This window comes from Phyllostomus discolor, chromosome 2 (assembly GCF_004126475.2).
Source record: "Phyllostomus discolor isolate MPI-MPIP mPhyDis1 chromosome 2, mPhyDis1.pri.v3, whole genome shotgun sequence".
NCBI classification, from domain to species: Eukaryota; Metazoa; Chordata; class Mammalia; order Chiroptera; family Phyllostomidae; genus Phyllostomus; species Phyllostomus discolor.
In genome coordinates, this window is record NC_040904.2 from 195,573,007 (window position 1) to 195,592,768 (window position 19,762).

At 55.6% G+C, this 19,762-nt stretch overlaps 1 protein-coding gene across 4 annotated transcripts; it reads right to left on the bottom strand.

Annotated features, from left to right (window-relative positions):
• Window positions 1-2: 2 nt before the first annotated feature.
• On the bottom strand, window positions 3-16,558 carry PLEKHG6 (pleckstrin homology and RhoGEF domain containing G6). 4 transcript variants are annotated; one of them, XM_036017325.1, is made up of 17 exons: window positions 16,379-16,557; window positions 16,106-16,208; window positions 14,973-15,179; window positions 13,554-13,709; window positions 12,822-12,986; window positions 12,372-12,467; window positions 12,065-12,115; window positions 11,599-11,748; window positions 10,558-10,668; window positions 10,259-10,408; window positions 9,905-10,042; window positions 9,275-9,394; window positions 8,730-8,862; window positions 8,497-8,612; window positions 1,806-1,951; window positions 433-1,131; window positions 3-223 (listed from the first exon to the last, which is right to left on the bottom strand). In XM_036017325.1, the coding sequence occupies exons 3-17, from the start codon at window positions 15,108-15,110 to the stop codon at window positions 214-216; spliced, it is 2,379 nt and encodes a 792-aa protein (XP_035873218.1). In that variant the 5' UTR covers window positions 15,111-15,179; window positions 16,106-16,208; window positions 16,379-16,557; the 3' UTR covers window positions 3-213. The 4 variants fall into 4 exon arrangements, with proteins under 4 accessions (XP_035873218.1, XP_035873217.1, XP_035873219.1 ...); XM_036017324.1 differs by lacking the exon at window positions 16,106-16,208; XM_036017326.1 differs by lacking the exons at window positions 16,106-16,208; window positions 16,379-16,557 and adding an exon at window positions 15,381-15,404.
• Window positions 16,559-19,762: the final 3,204 nt, after the last annotated feature.

A 19,762-nucleotide genomic window follows, 5' to 3' on the forward strand; every position in this document is an offset into this window, starting at 1 on the left:
TGTTTATGCACAAGTTTATGTGGGGTTTGGGTGTCTCTGGGACACAAATGCACAGCTTTGATCCCCAGAGTTGTTAGAGCAGGAAGCACAGGGAACCCTGAACCAGGCTTCATGGGGAGAGTGGACCTTGAGGTGGAGTCCCAGGGTGGGGGTGGTGACCAGCACTCTTGGGGGATTTCCTCAGGGAGCAACGGCCAAAGTCCTGAGTGTTCCTCACACCTCCCTGAAAAGAAGGGAGGTGGGTGTTAGGAGAAGGCAGACGTGGGGTGAAGAGTGAGGCTGAGGGCCCTTCCCTGCCATGGCCCCTGCTCTGGCACTGCCCTCCTTCTGTACCGACCCCTCCCCACCAACCTCCTAGCCTGACACCCCCTCCTACTCCACACTGGCCTTCCCCTCTGCTCCTTCCCACGCCACCTTCCTTTCAGCACTTACGATGTGGACAGCGGGGTGTCCAGCTGTATGATGTGGGGCCCGCGCATCCTCTGCAGTTGGACCCGAGTCAGCTTCCGAGGCCTGCTGTCCCTAATAGGTTCTGAGGCGCCCTCAATCCTTTGGCTGGCCAGCTCCTCCCGGATCTCCCTGAGCATGTCCTCAGCCCTGAGGGGGCGAGGGGAGGGCGTACGGCTGTGTCCTAGGAAGAGGGGCCCCTCTTCCTCGTCCTCTGAGGATGCCCAGGGGCTTCCCCCAGCAGAGTCAGTGTGGGTGGGGGAGCGTGGGAGCTGCCCCCGAAGTCGGGCCCTCTGCAAGGTCTCCACGACCACGTTCTCTCCCGCCGAGGGCCCGTCTTCTTCCTCAGACCAGGCTGGCGGTTCTCCCCGGGGAAGACTGCCTCCTCTTCGGACAGCTTCCCCTGGCAGTACGGGCGTGCTTCGGCGCTGGGGAGCTTGGGGGTCGGAAGGCTGGGGGCGCAAAGTAACATCCCGGAGGTCCAGGGCCGAGAAGGTGTGGCAAGGGTGCCGCCGAAGGGCCCACGGGCGTAGGCGGCTCAGCGGGGAGTGAGACCCCTTGGAAGAGATGGGGATCAGAGTGCTGTAGCCAGAGTCTGAGGCGTCATCTGGTACCGAGCGACTGTCGTCATCCGAGTCTTCTGTCACCACCAGATGGGGGATGACAGCAGAGAAGTCGAGAGTCCTACAAATTAATGAGGGGTCAGAGTCAGGTGCTAAGGGGTCAAGTTCAAGCCCAGGAAGTATCTCTTGATCACCCTATTCAGAAATAGCCCCTCCAAACTTAAGTTGATTTCACCTTTGCACTGCGCTGTTTTTATCATTTCTCTGGTTGGACTGTAAGCTCCTCTAAGACATTTTAGCCACCTGGTCCAGGCCCTTGTGTGATGTAAACACCCAGGTATTTTCTGTGGGGGTTCCTGACATCTCCTGAGGTTCCTCCCACTGATGGATCTTTTTCCCCCCTACTTAAGAGCATGCTATTGGACAGCTCCCCCTGTTCAGGATGAACTGCTCACCCTCTGGGGATTTGGACTTAGCTGGTCCCTGCAGCTCCAAGATTCTGCAAGTCCAGACTGGACTTCATTCTCCATTCCTAGCCTGGGGAGCCTGCCCCTCTCAGGGAGTTCAGGCCTTTCTTTTGGCCGGCACCGGCCCTGGGAAGGCTGACTTTGACTGTGTCAGGAGGCTTTTAGCACAGCTGGTGCCACTCTGCTGTCCACCTGAGGCATGGGTTCCTCAGGCTATTCCTAATCCCCCCCAAGAGCTACTGTACCATTTTTCAGCCTTGTGGGTTCCTCTTCCCTCCCTCCCTGCCTGCAGCCCACTTACTGTGGGAGAGCTTATGGTGGGTCTTACCTCCCCTCCACGCTGCTCTGAGAGCCCTCTGGGGAAGGTGTGGAGGGCCTCGTGCCCAGAGACTCCTGGTCCCTGTCCCTGTAGAGGGCCAGGAGCTCCCTCTTCTGTTGGACGTATTCTTCTGCCTTCAGCTTTTGCAGGGTGGCCTGGGGTGGGAAGGTAAGATCCTCAGTTATTGTGCACTTGCTGAATGCCAGGTACTGGGCCAAGTGCTTCATATACACTACCTCATTTAACCCGATACTTATTCTTTCTCTGACTTTGCTACTGAGAAATGGAGACTGAGGTGAGTAACTGCCAAGATCATGCCATAAGAAAGTGGGATAGAACCAGGATTTGAAGTCTTGAGCTGGTCCTGGGGGTGGGTGGGCTGAGCAGAAGGCCCCCTTTCCTCCATGCATAGTTATTCCTGCTTCTTGTGCCCCCCATTGGCAAGCCCTCTAGCTAGCTGGCCTGCCCCCTCCTTCAGGAAGTCCTCCATGATTGGTGGTGATGGTGGTATAAGTCCTGGGTCCTCAGGTTACTCTTCTTCCTGCGACAAAAGTGGGTTGGGGCAGGCTTTGTCCTGTGCTGAACACTCTGCTGTCCTTCCAAGATGAAAGCAAGACTGTGTCTCAAAAGGTGTGGGGAGAGGATACATTTTATGTTCTGTCTTCCTCAACATTTCCATGGAGATGTCATCAGAATAAAATAGTGACATCCGAGAAGTGGTTTTCAGAGCACCTCCACGTGCACACAGTCCTTTGAGACACACCATCACTCTGCAGGGTGAAGGCATGGATAGCAGCCCATTTTACAGATGAGCAAACAAGACTTGGAAAGCTGAAGGCACTTGCTCAAGGTCACACAGGTAGAGAGAAACAGGCCTGGGACTGGGCCTTTCCCTGTGAGTCCCAGAGCAGTAGCTGCACTGTTTTCAGGGCAGCCTGAAAGGGTGCGTAGGTAGTTATGATAGGGCAGCGCTTGCTGGGGAGCAGGAGGGAAGGCAGCAGGACCTCGGAGAGGCTGAAGGCAGAGGCTTGGCAAAGCAGGGAGTGGTGGCCGCTGCAGGCAGCGCTGAGGTCAGTGCTCACTAGATGGACCTGTCGTTGTGAAAATCCTGAAGTACTTTCATGCTGGTCAGCAAAGGGCTGCTGCCTGAGCCTCCCACCTCCCTTCCTTGGGACTACCCTGCCCCCCAAGACCAGGCAGCTGGAGGGATAACATCAGGCACAGCAGGAGACCTCGAAAACCCCCCTTTCCAACACCCCACTCTATCTGGCCGATGCCCATGCTAAGCATTTTGAGTGTCTTCCTGCTTCATGTATCTGAACCAGCAACTCTTGGGCACCTGGACCTTCCTCAAGCTCCTCCAGAAACACAGTGGGTAGCTGGGCCAGTAAGAGACATGTTGGAGAAATGGCGAACAGGGAGAGGAAAATGACATCAGTGTGACCTGGGCTTCTCTTTCCCATTTTCCTTGCCCAGGGTGCTTGCCAGTGCTCAGTCTCATGAGTGAGAAAACATTGCAAGGATTCTTAGCAGCCTCATAAGATTTGGTCTGTTGGCCAGAGCAAGGGGTGATGGTGCCTGGGGGCAGGAAACCAACACCAGGCCAAGGCCTGGGACCTCTCCCTGTCCCCAGACTGCATCTCCCAGCTGTGTGCAGTGTGGGAGGGGCCACTCTTGGGGCTAGGAAGGGGCCAGAGCAGCCTGCTTATCCTGCTGAGATTTCAGGCCCTTTGGCTCCACAAGACCCAAGTTCAGTTTTGTGTTTGGGATGTTCAGAATAGGGATAGTGTGTGGAAGAAAAGAGCTGGAGGGAGTGGGGGTGTGTGTAAGGAACACCCACTACCAGCATCTCCACTAAACGTGCCTCAGGCCCTGCCCCAGGAAGAAGCAGGGAGGCAGGGATCTCAGGTGCAGGGCGGCTGGGGCTGTTCGAAGGGCTCCCAGCCACCCCAAGCCTCTCCAGCAACCCAGGGAGGGTTTGTTCAGCTTGGATGAGAGGGGAGTCATGTTGGGGGCAGGGTGGGAAAGGAAGACGAGGCTGGTGCCAGAGCCAGAAGGTGACACCCCCACAAAGCGGGGGTGGGGGGAAGGAGGGAGGTTCAACTCTTCTTCCTTTCCTTTGCCTGGGTGGAAAACTGAAGCCTCAAGAGGAAATGCCTCCTCTCCCGCTGCCCCGGGGTCACGGGCATCCCTTTCAAAGTCCTCCAGACGCTGAGGCCCTTGCCCAATCAGCATCCAGGCCCGGGCACCGCTGACCACCCGACAATAACAAACATTTATGGAGCGCCCATTAAGTGCTGGGCCTGGGCCAAACAGTTTACATAATTCTCTAAACTATCTTGCATGACAGTTCTCTTTATCAGTGCAATTCCCCGGATGGGGACTGAGCTGAGGTAATCCTCCGAGAACAGATAACCGGAGCCGGGCTGGGAGTCCTCAGAGCCCGGCCCCTCCCCTCTCATTTCTTGGCCTTCGTCTCTGACAGCTCTTTCTGTTCCTGTCCCTGGTGCCTTTTCCTCTTCTCATTCCCTAAATATGGGCATTTCCCAAGATTCAGTCTCTCTTCCCTTGAGAAGCTCCTTTTCCCTAAAAGCTTAAGCCATGGTGGGTAGACCCACTAGGGATAAATCATCTCTGTTACTGTGAGGGGGAGAAAAAATCATCTGACCCCTGGGGGTTGCTGTCTCAGGCCCAGCAGACACCCCACTGCCCTCTGCAGTTCACACAGACTGACGGTGATGGAGGCAGGGACTCTGAAAGAAGAATCTGGTGTGAGATACCAGCAGGGCAAACTAATCTCAAAGCTTCAGTTCTTTGTTCACAAAGGGAGACCCTGTGCTTTCCGCATCAGAAGTGGCTTCCTTTTCTCTATGAGCTAGGAGTGAGACTTCTGGGGGCTAAATTATTTTGCATAATAAAGTACCACCAATTTTTAGCGGTCCCCTGGGGGATCGGAAAGAAGAAGGGGGGCCGGCATCGCCCTGGGACCCAGAACCAAAGGGACAGGAGAGAGTTCTGATGGTGGGAGTGGTGAGGACGAGAGGCTGCCTGCTGGTAGGGCCCCCACCTCCTGCCCTGGAGAGGCTGGGGCCTGTCTCCGGTTTGTGCTCTTCCCTGTTCCTGCCCAGCCTGCAGTACATCTCAACGGACCGCCCGCGTGGTGTCTGTCGTCAGCTGGCACAGCCAGCGTGCGGACAGTGTTTGTGCTGGGGAGGGTGGCGTAGAGGGAAGGCACCCGTCACACGGATACAGGGCACTAGGAGTGGGCATGGGCAGGCCAGGTGGAGACCACTCTCGCCGTGAAAACCGCCCCACCTCCGCCCCTGTCCCCCGCCTCTGCCTTCCTGGGAACCCGCACCTTCCTGTTTAGGTATTTAGGGAAGTGGCCGAGGACACGCTATCTTAAGGTTCTGCCTTTCATCCCTGATTCATTCTTTTTTTTTTTAACAGCAAAAACCTCATATTTCTTTTTTTGCTTTCCTAATTCAAAATTTTTAATACACTATTTACACAGAGACTAAGCTCTGGTTTTCCCTTTCTCAAATAAGCTGTCCACATTATGATACGATATCACAGAGAGGATAATGAATGAATGCTTAAAAATTGTTTAAAGCCCTGGCTGGTGTAGCTCAGTGGATTGAGTGCAGGCTGCGAACCAAAGCATCGCAGGTTCGATTCCCAATTAGGGCACATGCCTGGGTTGTAGGTCACGGTCCCCAGCAATCGCACATTGATGTTTCTCTCTCTCTTTCTCCCTCCCTTCCCTCTCTAAAAATAAATAAATAAAATCTTTAAAAAATTGTTTAAAGAACAGACTCCTCACATATTCTCAAAGGTTTCAGAGGCCCTAATTGACTAATGTGCTAGTGACGAATCATTGTTATCTACTCATTAAAGCAAGCCCTATGAAGAACGCTAATTTGATTTAAAACACGTTAAAAATAATGAAGTTGTATTTTTTAGAAATAGTCTACAATAAGATTTCTTTTCTTGTTCAAAATGCCTCTTGTGTTTTTAAAATTGACGTATAATTGACATATAACATTATGTTAGTTTCAGGTGTACAAGGTAAGGATTCAATATACATCTATGTATTATGAAATGGTCACCACCATAAGTCTAGTTAACACCCCTCATCATACACTATTAAATTTTTTCCCTTGTAATAAGAACTTTTAAGATTTATTTTCCTGGTAGCTTTCGTAGTTTATCCTCATTTCTCACATGAACTCCAGGTGTGTGTTTCCGAATTTCCACAAGCCTCCAAGATATCTGCACTTGGCTGTCTCCCACTGATGCATTTCCAAAGTACTTCTGCTTAAAACTGAGTATGGCTACTCTAGGAAACAACACCTCCCAGGAAACAACAGCTAGACAAACAGGTAACCCTTTCTAAAGATTTCATTTCTGTCATGGGCACCATTGCCCAAGCAGTCTTTCAAGCAGGAGCCCGGGAAGCAAACTGTCCTTTCTCTCTGTGGAAGTGTTCCGGAGCTTTTCCCTAGAGCTGGCACCGTGCTGCGCGCTTAATCTGAGTGATCTTTGAGTCATCCCTAGGAAGCAAGGACTGCTACTATTTATATCCACTTGCAGGTGAAGACATGGAAGCCTAGGGAGGCCACATAACTCATCCAAGATCACCCAGCTAGTGAGAGGTGAACCTGGTACTTGAGCCTAGATTTTCATGCATTCGGTATAGCTTTTAACCAGTTTCCCTAATTTAAAGATTTTTATATATTTACTTCTGTTTTTTTTTAGAGAGAGGGGAAGGGAAGAAAGAGAGGGAGAGAAACATCACTGTGTGAGAGATATGTAGATCGGTTGCCTCTTGCACACCCCCAGCTGGGGACTTGGCCCACAACCCAGGCATTTGCCCTGACTGGGAATTGAACCAGCAACCTTTAGGTTTGCAGGCCGGTGCTCAATCCACTGAGCAATACCAGCCAGGGCTGTCTCTCCTTTAGTTCCTATTTTCCCCTCCCTCCTTCCCTCCCTCCTTTCCTTCCTCCCTTAAGGTGTCCCTAAGGCCGTGGCACTAACTCTCAATGTTTCACACCTGAAGTAGTGGAGTAAATCTCCTGCCACCAGTCTCCCCCTCTCCCACCCACCTACCACTGCCACCTTACAATTCAAGACAGCGCACACTGATTTCACCTTGGCCTTCCCTTGCTAAGAATCTATGGCAGCTTTCTCTTGTCAACCCAGTTCAGTCTAGTGTCGTCCAGTCCACACTGCAGCACTTGGGGTCCTGCAGAGCCTGGCCCCTCCATCACTGGCTCACATAAACGCTTTGCTCCAGGCTCAGACCGCCACGGTCACCTCCCCAAACAAACCCAGCCCGACTACTCCTTGACTCTTCTGCTCACAGTCTTCCCACCCTTAAAAGCCAAACTCAAATCCCCACCCTCCTCTGGTCATTCTGCTTCTGCAGTGGGTTGAACAGTGGCCCCAGAAAGATAAATCTGGGTCCTAACTCCCAGGACCTGTGACTGTGACCTTATTTGGAAAGAGGGTGCAAAGATCCTGAGTTAAGGATCTCAAGGTGACATCATCCTGGATTTAGGGTGGGCTCTAAATCTAATGACCAGTGTCTTCATAAAAGATGGGAGAGGGAAATTTGGACACAGCGATGGTGAAAAGACAGGGGCGGGGGTGGAAAAGCCAAGGAACACCCGGAAGCTGGAAGAGGCAAGGAAGGACTCCCCCTTAGAGCCTTGGAGAAGAAGCGTGGCAGGCTGACACCTTGACTTCCAACGCTGGCCTCCAGAACCGGGAAAGAATGAGCTTCTGTTTCTTTAAGCCACCCAGTTTGTGGTGTCAATACAGCTCCAACTGGCTGTCTCTACTGAATTCTTCTAGCATTAATCACATAAATCTGCCCACGTCACTTCCCTGCTTAACACCTTCGCTGGTTCCCTGTCATCTGAAAGACAAAGTTCAAGTTCCTTACGATGGGCACGCTGGCGGTGCCTACCTCCCAGCCTCTCTGACGCTGTGCCTGCTCTGTGCTTTATGTCCTAGTGATACCTGTGCGTCTCTCAACATACACACACACACACACATACACGTGTTTCATATCTTTGACCTTTGCACATTCCGCTTCTCCATTTGAAACACCTTTCCTTCCCTCCCTGCATTCCTGAGATACACCTAGATGCCCGCAAATGGTGCTCTGAGAAGAGCCGCTCTGTGAAGGCTTCTCGGAATACCCTCTCTCTGGGCTGTCCCTTTCCCACCAGGTAGAGCGAATGATTCCCTTCTGGTCCAAGTTCCTATGTAGGCAGGTTTCTGCGTCCCTACACTAATTTGTCTAGCTAGGCTGCAGTGCGCATTCTTTGAGGACAGGAATGTTTTACTCCTTTCTGATTCCCTAGCACCTAGCTAGTGCCTGCAGCTAGCAGGGGCCCCATTTACGTCTGTTGGAAGGAGGATGAAGTTCGGAGATGAATTGTTTCAGGGTATAGAAGCCTTCAGGGGGATGCTGTCTTGGGCTCTCGCGGGGCTGGCTGAGCCACTGAGCCACTGGCTCAAGGCACTCTTCCGTGCTCTTATGGATGGGTGGTCCAGGCTGTGTCTCCCTCCTGAGGACAGCCTGAATCTGCATGCACTCCAGCCTCCCTCGCCTCCTCTTCCCCTCGGTGCTCCAGTTTCTGAGCTCTAGGGACCTGGCCGCCCCTCCCCACTCTTGGCTCTCACATACCTGGGCCTGCTGGGTCTTCTCTAGCCACCTGGCACAGTCTGAAGCGCTGGAGCAGTGCACGATGAGGGCACTGGAGACGCACTGGAAGTCAGTAAGGTGGATCGCCAGGAAGCTGTCTGGTGGAGGAGAAGGTCTGTTTCAGGGGCTGGACTGTTTTGGAACCCCATCCCGACTCCTCTTTCCCCTTGCCAAGAGGGAAGGAGAAGAACAAGGTCCTGGCAGGAGAGACATACTAGGGTCTCGGAGTGGTCGGCACACAAGCTTCTCCAGCATGAAGGGGGGGCGGATAACCTTGGCTTTGTCTGCCTTGCGTTGGGGCTTGGTCACCAGGAGCACGTCAGAGAAGAGGAACAGGTAGGCGTCCAGCTGGGGGCGTGCGCAGGAGAAAGAGGCAGGGTCAACTGGATCAGGGGGAAGGGTGGGACAGGGACTGGGGCTCATGCCTAAGTGCGCACGCGTGGGTGCACACGTGCACAGCTGTGGAACGCTGGAGCTGGAGCGAGTGTCAGCTTGGTCCCTTCTCTCCCTTTACAGGCAGGGAAAGCGTCTGACTCAGCCACAGAAACAGAGCTTTCGCCAGAACCATGTCCTCTTCCCCGTATACATAGAAGTGACACAGACACACACACAAAATACGCAAATATGGACACACACAAACAAACACGCACACACCTTTCTCCCATTTCCAGCTTATCTGACTCTTGTCCTACCTCCCATCATCTCTCCCTTCTCTTCAATCCACCTCTCATCTTCTCTGCTCCTGCCCACTGCTCCTCACCTTCCCTTCTCGCCCCTCCTTCACTCTCACGGGCCCCTCCAGCAGCAGCTGCCTGGTGTGCTCAGGAGCAACGCCCAGCATGGGGGACAGCAGGTCCAGGCTGGAGAATGGACGCAGGTTCTGGGGGACACAGAGAGGAGAGGGTCAGGGGCCTAGGTAGGGCTTGTGACCACCTCCCAGCCAAGGTGGTTCTTTGTTCTGTCCCAGCACTGTCTCTTCCCGTCAGTCCTCTGCTTAGAGGGAGAGGAAGTGGTTCCAGTGCCTCCTTTCTACTTTTTTTTTTTTAAAGATTTTATTTACTTATTTTTAGAGAGGGAAGGAAGGGAGAAAGAGAGAGAGAGAGAGAGGAACATCAATGTGCGGTTGCTGGGGGCCATGGCCTACAACCCAGGCATGTGCCCTGACTGGGAATTGAACCTGTGACACTTTAGTTTGCAGCCCGAGCTCAATCCACTGAGCTACACCAGCCAGGGCCTTTCTGCTCTTTTGAACCCTGCTCCCGGGACCCTCACCACTGGGAAGGAATGATGGATACACCCCCCTCTGGCACCTCTGTCCCTTCCCTCCAGGCTTCCGATTCATCCATTTTCCTGGGGACCTTGCTTTCTCTGAGCCCCTTCCCTCGGTCACCTTCTCCATCTCGTCACTGGACGGCTCCAGCACCTCGTAGGGCCCAATGCGCTGAGCTGCAGCCTTCAAGCTCTCCTGCTCCTCGCCCTGGCGGACCTGCTTATTGATGTGTCTCAGGAACGACTCCACAGCTGCAATCTAGGTGAGGGTGGGGTGCGGAAGGAGGAGCAGCTCAGCTCCTCGCCCTGCTCATCCTGCCCAGTCTGACAACCGGAGCAATCGAACTTAGGCTGGCCGGTCAGTGCCACGCTGTCACGTGCATGCAAGAAAAGAGACCCTCAAGAGTTCCTGGAGAGCAGTTCCCACACACCAGCCCCCAACTCCAAAGGATGCCGGCCCTGCCAGCCCCCCTACCATAGCGTTCAGGGCCTCTCGGGCTCGTGTCTCAGGGCTCCTCTTGAGCACGGCCTGCAGCAGCAGGGGGTACTTGGTGATGCGCTGGTGGGGCTTGATGAGTAGGTCACCCAGCATCTGCCTCCCCGAGCGCTTGTGCTTCTCACACCACTGCCAGGGAAGGTGGGCAGGGGTCAGCAGTCTGCAAGCCCCCACCTGCCCCACCCTAGTGACGGACTCCCAATCCCTGGAGACTGGGAAGGGAGGGAGCCTAGTTGTCTAGGTCCACCCATCTGCCTTCCTGGAGCCCCCTCTCCCACCTGCACGAAGGTACGGAAGAGAGGGTTATTGTCTTGCTGCTCCCGGGCATAAGCCATGGTCTGCTTCACTTTCAGGCAGTACTGGACATAGGGCTGGAACCTCTGGCTGAACTGGAGGGACAGATGGGTGGGGCGGGGAGCAGGCAGGGGAAGAAGGTCATGAGATACAGGCTTTGGCTGCAGAACACGGGTAGCAGGGGTAGGGGGTGGGGTAGGTGATGGGGACAGCCTCCAATAGACCCCTTAGCCCCTGCCGATCCCTACCTCCCATGACTGCCAGCCCCCCTCTCTGGATTTCAAGGAGGAGTTAAAGACTGGAGAGGTCAACCTACTGCTGTTCTCTGAGCTCCTGCCCACAGCCCCCGCTGTGCCCTGCCCTCTGAATGTACTCCTGCCATCAATAATTCAGCTGGAACGTTTCAGGACACTGCAGGTCCCGTTTCACCGGGCGGAGGGGTGAGGAGCTGAGGCTTGCCCAGAAGCCCTGTCCTGCTGAAGGCGGCCACCTAAGGCTCCCAGGAGACTGTCTCCCCACCTTTTGACCCCATTCCATTCCAACTCTGCAAGGCCCACATATTCCTGGCTAGAGAGAACTGAGGAAGAAAGTGTGGTCCTGGATTTCCTGCTTTCTCTTGTTACACTTCTCCACGCTCCCAGGACCTCCCTCTGTGGCCTTCTACATGCCCTCCCCAGCCCCCTAGGGGACACCTCCCCCAGGCCCTGTTCTCACTCCCAGCTGTTTGTCAATGGATGTCTGGCTAAGAAGTAAGAATTTATCGTTGGTAAGAGCTTAGTGTAACTCTTCCCTGAGACAGTTGCACTTTCACGTCATAAGGGTCTCCGGAAGCCCAAAGAGCCTCTAGAACAGAGGTCATACTTGTTGAGTGCAGGGCAGGGGGTGAGGTGATATTTTGGGGTAGGGGTTGTGCCCTTGGACCCCCTCAAGCCATGGAAGGATCCCAGTTGCACAGACATGCCCTGCAGACAGGGGCCCCCGGGCTCTTGCAGGCCCGCCTCACCCAGCCCTTGGCCATGCCTCACCGCCAGGAAGCCGTCTTGCATGCTGACAGGGTCCAGGGGCAGGCCCGAGGCCCGGGTCTTCTCCAGGGTGGGCTTCAGCACCTCTTCCCAAAAGCTCTGGTGGGCGCGAATCAGGCTGGGGACATTTCCGAACAGGGTCTCAACTGGCACCTGGAGGAGGGAGCAGAATTTAGCAACGTGCCTTGGCAGGTCACTGTTAGGCAGCATTGGCCTTGGACAAGCAAGAATGGCTAAACTTGGATGGTGGGGATGGGGGTGGGGTGCAGAAGCTGCGGACTGCTTGGGGTCTAGAGCGAGAAGGCGAGTAAGGAGGGCAGGTGGCGTCCTAGAATAGGGAGCAGGAGAAAGTCAGGCTGGGCAGCCTGGAGGGCTCTCTGAGACCCCACCCCGAACCTCCTTCCCCGCCCCCACTCCTGGGGCTCAGAGCTTGGGATGTAAAGGGCTACCCTCCTGAGCTCCCACTCACTTCTGTCAGCAGTCCTACTCGCTGCAAGTTCAGCAAACCGGCCGCTAGAAGCTAGAGCAGGGAGAGAAGACGGTGTCAGCGCCTGACCTCTTCCTCTCAGCCTAGCCTTCTAACGTATCACCACCCCAACTTCAGTGCTGCTCACCTCCCTCCCAAGATCCCGGGAAGGTCTCAGATCATGGGGATCTCCTGGGATCTCGCCCCTCCCTCCCCCAGCAACCCTGTCCCTCTGGCCTGGGAGGACTGGGGAAGATGAGTGATTATATGGTTGAGGACGGGGCCAGGGCTGGGACTGAGGGAGACTCACATCGGTCATGATCTTGAGCTTTTGTATGTAAATCAGCTCTGTGGTCAGCAACTCCCAGAGTGCTTCTTGTTGGTGGCAAAGCTCCCGGCTCATCTCCTGGGGTGGGGATGGGGCTGGTTCAGTTGGGGATCAACAACAAGAACAGCAGCTACCATTTGTGAAACGCGACTGGATCTACTTCATAGATGACTTTTCAATCCTCAGACCAACCCTCCAGTGTATAGGTGTCGTCCCTGTTTTGCAGGTAAGGCGACTGAGGCTCAGTGCGGTTTGCGGCCATGACCAAGGTCTCACTAGTAAGTGACAGAGCTGGGATTCGAACCTAGAGCAAAATGTTTCCAAATGCTTTCCCCTGTGACCTGAGGCCTTTCCCTCGGGAGGAGGCAGAGGTGAGATGTGTGTATTTGTGTCTGTGACCCCACGGGGACAGACGCTGTGTTGCAGGCCCACCTTGTGCGCAGGCACCAGCTCCTTCCAGGACTTCTCGATGGTCAGGCTGCTGTCGCTGCCCTTTCCGATCTCCCAGTGCTGCCGGTCCTCAGGGGGCAGGCGGGGCATCCCGAACATGCTGAAGGTGTACAGCCTCATCTCCAGCTCCCGGGCCTTCGTGACTTCCTGGTGGAGTTGAGAAGGGGATCAGTTGTGGCCATGCCTGGGATGCCCAGCCCAACGGGGCCCAGGGAGGACTGCACGTGTCTGTGTGTGTGTGTGTGTGTGTGTGTGTGTGAGAGAGCACTGAGTGTGCGTGAGGACGTGGAAGCCTGGGGGACAGGGATGGACCTCCAGCTGGGATTACAGGGACAAGGGCGTCACTGGAACGTGGACGGAGAGGCACTGCGGTCTGCAGAAAGGTCCTTGGATAGAGGGGTCTGCCCTGGGCTCCCTGGCCGGGAAGGTGCCTTCCAAGGGGTCTTCTGAGACAGAACCCTTCACAGGGACCTTCAGGTGGAGAACCAGAACAGGACTTACGAAACCAGTGGTCTCGGGTAGCATTTTGACATTGGCCCATAATGTGGACATTTTTATGAGGTGGCACAGCTCAGGGATGTTTTCCTGAGAAGGTCTCCAGACAGAGCCAGGCGGCTTATTGGAGGGGCTGCCTGAGCTCTCAGCTCGGACGTCTGTGGAGGACGTCGCAGCTCAGGCTGTGAGCCTGCAGGTGGGAGCAGGGGGACCCCTTACCTTGAGCTTGGGGGAGTGAGGTGGGCCAGCCCCAAAATGGCCTCCATGCCTCTTCTCAGGCTCCGATTCTCGCAGCCTCGCGGGAGACTGGGCTCGGGCCTGGCCAGAACCCTTGCCAAAGGGGACGTAGTCGTGGAGGTGTGTGCGACTGGGATCCTGAGGGAAGAGCAGAGCGAGTTCTGGGGGTGTTGCCTCCCTTCCCCCAGAAGGCCCAGGGGGGTAGCGGGGGCCAGTCTTCGCTCCAGATGGCACCCCCCCACCCGTGGTAAGCTCAGCTGACTCACTTCTCCCCTCAAACCAGTTTGGTGTGAGCCGCTCCTGCCCTGAGTCACAGTGGCTGCTGCCAGAGAGGCCAACTGGGTTGGGCAGGGACATGCCAAGCTGGCTCCTCGAGTGGGCCCAGGGGCAGAAGGAGGGACCTCCTGCAGAGCAGTGCACAGGTACGCACACGCCTGGGCTCTGGAGTGTGTCCCCCCATACCCGCCCACTCATGTGCGCTCCCTGTGCCACAGGCTTGCACGCACGGGGCCCGCTGCACGCTCTATCTGGGCCCCTCACAGCTTCCCTGGTTTGTGAACAAACCCCCTTGTCCGTGGGGATGCGGGCACACACTTGTGCAGCTCCCCCACCCCCCCACGGGCAGGAGGCCTGTGTCCCATCCTGTGGGGAGCAGCTGCCCTTCCGTGTGAGAGGTCGAGGCCATGGCCACAAGTCTCCTCCTGGACAGGCCTGGTCACATTCCTTGATCAGCCTGTGGCCTGATTTACCCTCACAGACTTCCTATTCTCCCTTTCTGCCCTCAGCCTGGGAGAGTCCTCAGCCGTCCTCCCTGTGTCCTCGGACCAAATTTTCCTCCAGCAAGACTGAGGACACCTCCAGCTGGAAGCAGAATGGCTCTCAAGGTGGAGGGAAGCCTGGAGGCTGAGGGAAAGACCGCTGGCCTCCACACCCCTTTCACTGGTCAGCACTGGAGGCAGGCCAGGAGGGTGGAGCCCAGGGAGCCCCCACACCCCTCCCCACTTTCAGCGTAGGGACACGGTGAACCTTTGCTCTTCTTCCAGCCCTGACTCAGAGCCCACAGACTCCTCCCATAGGGAGGTGGGAGCCTGCAAGGGGCCATCCCCAAGGCTTGGCGGAGCTCCACGGCTCCCTGCCTCAGACCTGTCTAACAGCACCTCCTCTGAGGGCCTGGCTTCTCCTGGCTCTCTGCCGCCAGGGCCCCATCTGCCCGGGATGGGTGTGGAGTCCTGGGAGCGTGGCCCAGCACGGCCTCCCTCTGTCTCCCAACCCAGGAAAGAAGGTAGGGCAAGGGATAGGAATAGAGCAGCCCACGAACCTATAAAAGGCAGGGACTTGAAAGCTGGGGTGTCCTCCCTCCTGCCCCACCCAGGTCACCTTTGGGGCACAGCCTGGACTCACCAGCATGGGGCCTCGTCGGGGATAGAGACTGACAGCAGTGCTCTGGGCAGACACCGGATGCTGGCCCCCATACGACTCCGCGTGGGAGTCCCAAAGTGTTCGGAGGAGACCCTCATATGGAGAACCAAAAGCCTGCATTGCTTCTGTCCTGGGTCACCTCCAAATGTTCATAGCTCCAAGGTCCAGGAGAAAGGGGGTCCCCTGAGGCTGCAAAGAGAAAAATGAAGGGATGATGGAAGGGCCAGCCTTGATAGGTGGGTGACACCAGGCCCTAGACCAAGGTGGGAGGGGAGGAGGAGGGGTGGGAGGGAGGAGGGGGAGGGTCATGGGCTTGGCCATTTGTCGGGAGAGCATGGCTGCCTCATCTGTCTGTGACTCGGTAGGGGTGGGAGAAGCACAGACGAGCACTTGTGTGAACAGGGGGTGGGTAAGGCCCCGCACTGGCCTCAGATGATGCTGTGGTCCTGAGAGTAGCTGGGAGCAAGGGCAATAGACAAGTCCCCAGGCTCCTGGATGCCCCCAGGTGGGGGATTCCCTTGGCGCCTAGTTCCAGCCTCCCTTTCTCCAAACACAGTCCAGAGAAAAGCTGCGGGGGTGGGGGGGGTGGGGGGGGGCTGGGGACAGCACAGGAGGCTGCCCGGACCTGCCACCTGTTTCTGTACAGCCTGTAGGCTGACAATGCTTTTTACATGTTTCAGTAGCTGAACACAATCAAAAGAAGAATACTATTTCATTACACAGAAAAATGATACAGAACTCACATTTCAGCGCCCATAAGGGAAGTTTACGGGCACACAGTCACATCTACGGGTTTGCTGGGGGTCTGCTACTGCTTTTCAGGTATTCCGACAGAGACCGAATGCGTACACTTCAACATCTAAAAGACTTCCTATCTGGCCCTGCACTGAAAAGGTTGCCCACCCCTTCCCTGGGGACCCTCCTGACTACAGACAAGGACATGCGGGAGGGACAGCCATCAAGCCGATGGCCTTAGAGTTCAGCCAGGCGGAAGGAGGGTCTCTGTGGTCTTGGGCTACCTTTGGTCGTTCCCAGCCTCTGGGGCCAGCTCGGTGGAGCTGGGGGCCAGGCATGGGGCTCCATCCCTTCCCCCTCCACCTGGGTAGAGGGCCCACCCTCTGAGTGGGCAGGGCCTGAATGGAAGAGGCCTCTTAAGCAGCTACTGGTTCCCCTCCAGGTGGGCCTGCGACCCCTGATCCTCCCTCCCCTACTTTGTCTCTGATTTTTGAGCAGGGGAGAAAAGCAGTCCCTGTCTCCCTGTACTTCTCCCTCCAGGGGCTCTGTCTTCCCTCGTTCTCTTCTCACCCGCGGTCTTTTTGATCTTTGACCCGGCTTCCCAGCGTCTCTCACCCCCGCGCCCCCGTCCTCCCCGCCCCCTGTTCGCTTACCTGTGTTTACAGGTGTCCCGGCGCCAGCCCGCCACGCTGCCGCCCTCGACCACCGGGCTCACAGTTGCCGACGGCTGGCTCAGCGATGCCAGCCCCGCTGCCCGGCCTGGGTCTGGGACCGAGCGGCCCGCAGGACCCGGGCAGCGCAGCGCAGGGCCGGGCGGGAGGGAAGGTGGCGAGGGAGGGGCGGGGACGCAGGGAGGCACCTCCCTCTCACCGTGGGCACCGGACCCGCCGCGCAGGGAGGACGCCCGTGGAGCCTTAGGGCCTGAGGAGTCCCTGCTCGAGACGCAGCCACCACCCTCCCGGGAAGGAGAGCTCGCTTCGCCGGGTTCCCGTTCCCCTCTTTCCTTTGCACCTGAGCTCACCACCCACCCAGCCAAAGCAGAAGGCCGGAGCCGCGCGTGCACCTTCGGGTGCACCCCTCTCGGCCAGACCCCCTGGAGGCGCCGGAGTAATGAGGCCTAAATCCCGGTGCGCTGGGGGCGCTGGGGGCGCTGGGGGCCGCGGCGAGGGGGATGTTCCTCCTCCTCCCGCTGCCATGTCTTCCTCATTTAACCAGGTAGGGGAGCGGGGCAGCCAACAGAAGGGACTCGTGGCCCAGAGACCCTAGGGCCCTGGTGAGGCTCTCTGGCTTGGAGTCCAAAGTGTGACCCTTATCTCTCACTGCCCTGGTCATCTGTGGAAGGCCGAACTTGGCCTTTGGTCTAGGGACTCCACCGGGGGCCCGGGCTCCTGACCCAACACTTCTCCACTTACCTGGGACGGGGGTGGGAGGACAGGAGCGTCAGATGGGGGCCCTTCACACTGCATGGCAAACGGGCACAGCCCAGGGTTCACAGGGGCTGTCCCAGCACCCACAGCAGCTGCTGAAACAGACCTGTTCAAGGAAGGGCACCTGCTGGGCACAGCATGAAAAGGCCGCATTTTCACATCCCTAAATCACCACAGAAGCGGTCGGTATCGGGAATCAGAAGTGCCCACAAACGTGTGATCATTGTAATCTCACCATCCTGAAGCCAAAGACCCTGGGATGGGGGCAGGTGGGTCTGAGTGCCCCCCCACACCCCCTCCTGTGGTCTTCCTCCTGCGAACTGGCTAGGCCAAGACTGATACAACTTCTTCCATGTGTAGAGTTTTCTGAAATTCACAAAACACTTTCAAAAGCATAATCTCATGTCACTAGGAGAAAGATCTCCACTCTCCTCTCCTGTCTGGTATTTTGGGGGGGTCCCACAAGGAGGAACCCCCCAAATAGGAATGATCTGGAGGGTGAGCCCCTTGTAGTACAGGTTTCCCCCACTAGGTGAGTGCTCTGGGAACCCATCTGTATCAGTGTGCCAGCTGGTGTCATTGTGAGAGGCTGCGTTCAGTCTCGGTGCATTTTTTTTTTTTGGAAGACTCAAAGCATTTGCCCATTTCACTATGGGTGAGCCCGCCTGCCCACACTGCCCTGAGTGTCTAGCAGTTTTTGACCAAAAAAAATGGCATGACCCCTATGGCCCACCCTCCCCATTTACCCGATCTTTCCAGTGACTTTTTTTGTTTCTCCCCGGAAGAAAAAAATCCTCAAAGGGAAACATTTTGCCGACAGAGAAGAGGTGAAACAAAAAATGGCAGAAGCACTAAAAGGCATCAAAATCGAAGAGTTCAAAAACTGTTTTGAGCAGTGGGAAAGCGTCTCGGTGGGTGTGTTGCATCAAACAGAGAGCACTTGGAAGGTGACCAAGTTTGAACACGTGAGAAGAAATACACAACTTTTTTATAAATAAGTTCTGGTTATTTTTGGTCCCCTCCTTGTGTTCAACACCTAAATAAACAGAAATGTTTTAGTCCTCACTCCAATAACTCTATTTTGTTTGGGAGAGGAGTCTTTCACATTTGTTGATTTCTAATTTTGCCTGCCTTCCTCATTGCCCTTCAATATTCTCTTTTTCTGAGCTTGCTGGTGTGTGATTGCTCTGTTGGTTCAGAAGAGTTCTCTGTACCTCTTGCCCCTGAATCCTGCCTCCTGCTGCCTTCCTCCCAGGGGCTCGGAGGGTGTCGGGGCAGGAGCTACAGTGGAGAAAAGCCTTTTTCTCTTCCCATTCATAGTGTGTGTGTGTCTTTTATTGTTACCCTGTTTTCTGTGGTTGTTGAGAGAGAGAGAGAGAGAGAGAGAGAGAGAGCAAGCAAGCCTGCAGTTGATCCTGGAATGACAAGGGTAGCAATGAGGGAAAAAGAGCTAATAATAAACCAGGAGGTGGTGATTACTGGTAGTATTAAATGATGCCCTGGAGAGAGCTGGTGCCAAGGATCCCTAGATTCTCCTCCCAATGTCTCCCTGAAGGAGATGGAAGGAGTAAGAGGGAAATTGAAATTGAGAGAACACCAGAGACAAGCCTGGACTCACAGCACCCTAGGGTGAGCTGGCTAGATGGCAGGGTGGACTTGGGAAGCATTAACCTTTCCACTTCCCTCCAGGCTGGGATCCAATCTCCACCTGCTGCCCCAGGGCCTGTCTTCAGCCTCCCGGGGCACAGCCTCCCTGGGAGGAGAGGTTCCCAGGAAAGCTGGAGTCTTAAAGCTGGAGGTGTGGCTGGTATGTGTGTGGGCTGGGATAAGGGACTCCCGGTTGGTTCTGTTCTGGCCTGCTTGTCAGACTGTCACAGCCTCCGTGTCCCCCAGCCCCTTCTGAGTCATGGAGAGAAGACACACATGATGGGCTGAGGGGAACACAGCTGAGGGAGATGAATGAAGCCTGAAGAATTAGGAGGTTGGTGGGTTGGCCCCTCTGAGTGGCCCTGGGGAGCACCTGGCCCTTGCCCTAGACAGGGGACCTGGATAATTGTCTTTCTTTTTTTTTATTTTTTATTTTTTTTTATTTTTTTTTTTTATTGGATAATTGTCTTTCTTTCTGGCTGGTCCCAGACTTACCTCACATCTTTTAAAAATTTATTTATTTATTTATTTTTAGACAGAGGAGAAGGGAGAAAGAGAGGGAGAGAAACATCAATGTGTGGGTGCCTCTTGCTCACCCCCTAGTGGGGACCTGGCCTACAACCCAGGCAGGTGCCCTGACTGGGCATCGAACTGGCAACCCTTTGGTTTGCAGGCTGGCACTCAATCCACTGAGCCACACCAGCCAGGGCTTTCCTAACATCTTTAGCTTGAGTCTTGTCCCTTCTCCATGCCTCAGTTTTTCTCCCAGAGTAGATACCCCTCATCAGGCCCCCGGCTCAACCCCACAGCTGATGAGCAGGTGTCTGTCGGAGATCAGAGCTCTGAGGATCAAAAGCTTCTCTCTGATACAGCAGGAGGGTAACTTTGCAGGGCTGGCATAGGGGGCTCCAAGTCTCTTCTGCCCTCCCTCACAGGAACCCTGAGCTCTGCCTGACATCTCTC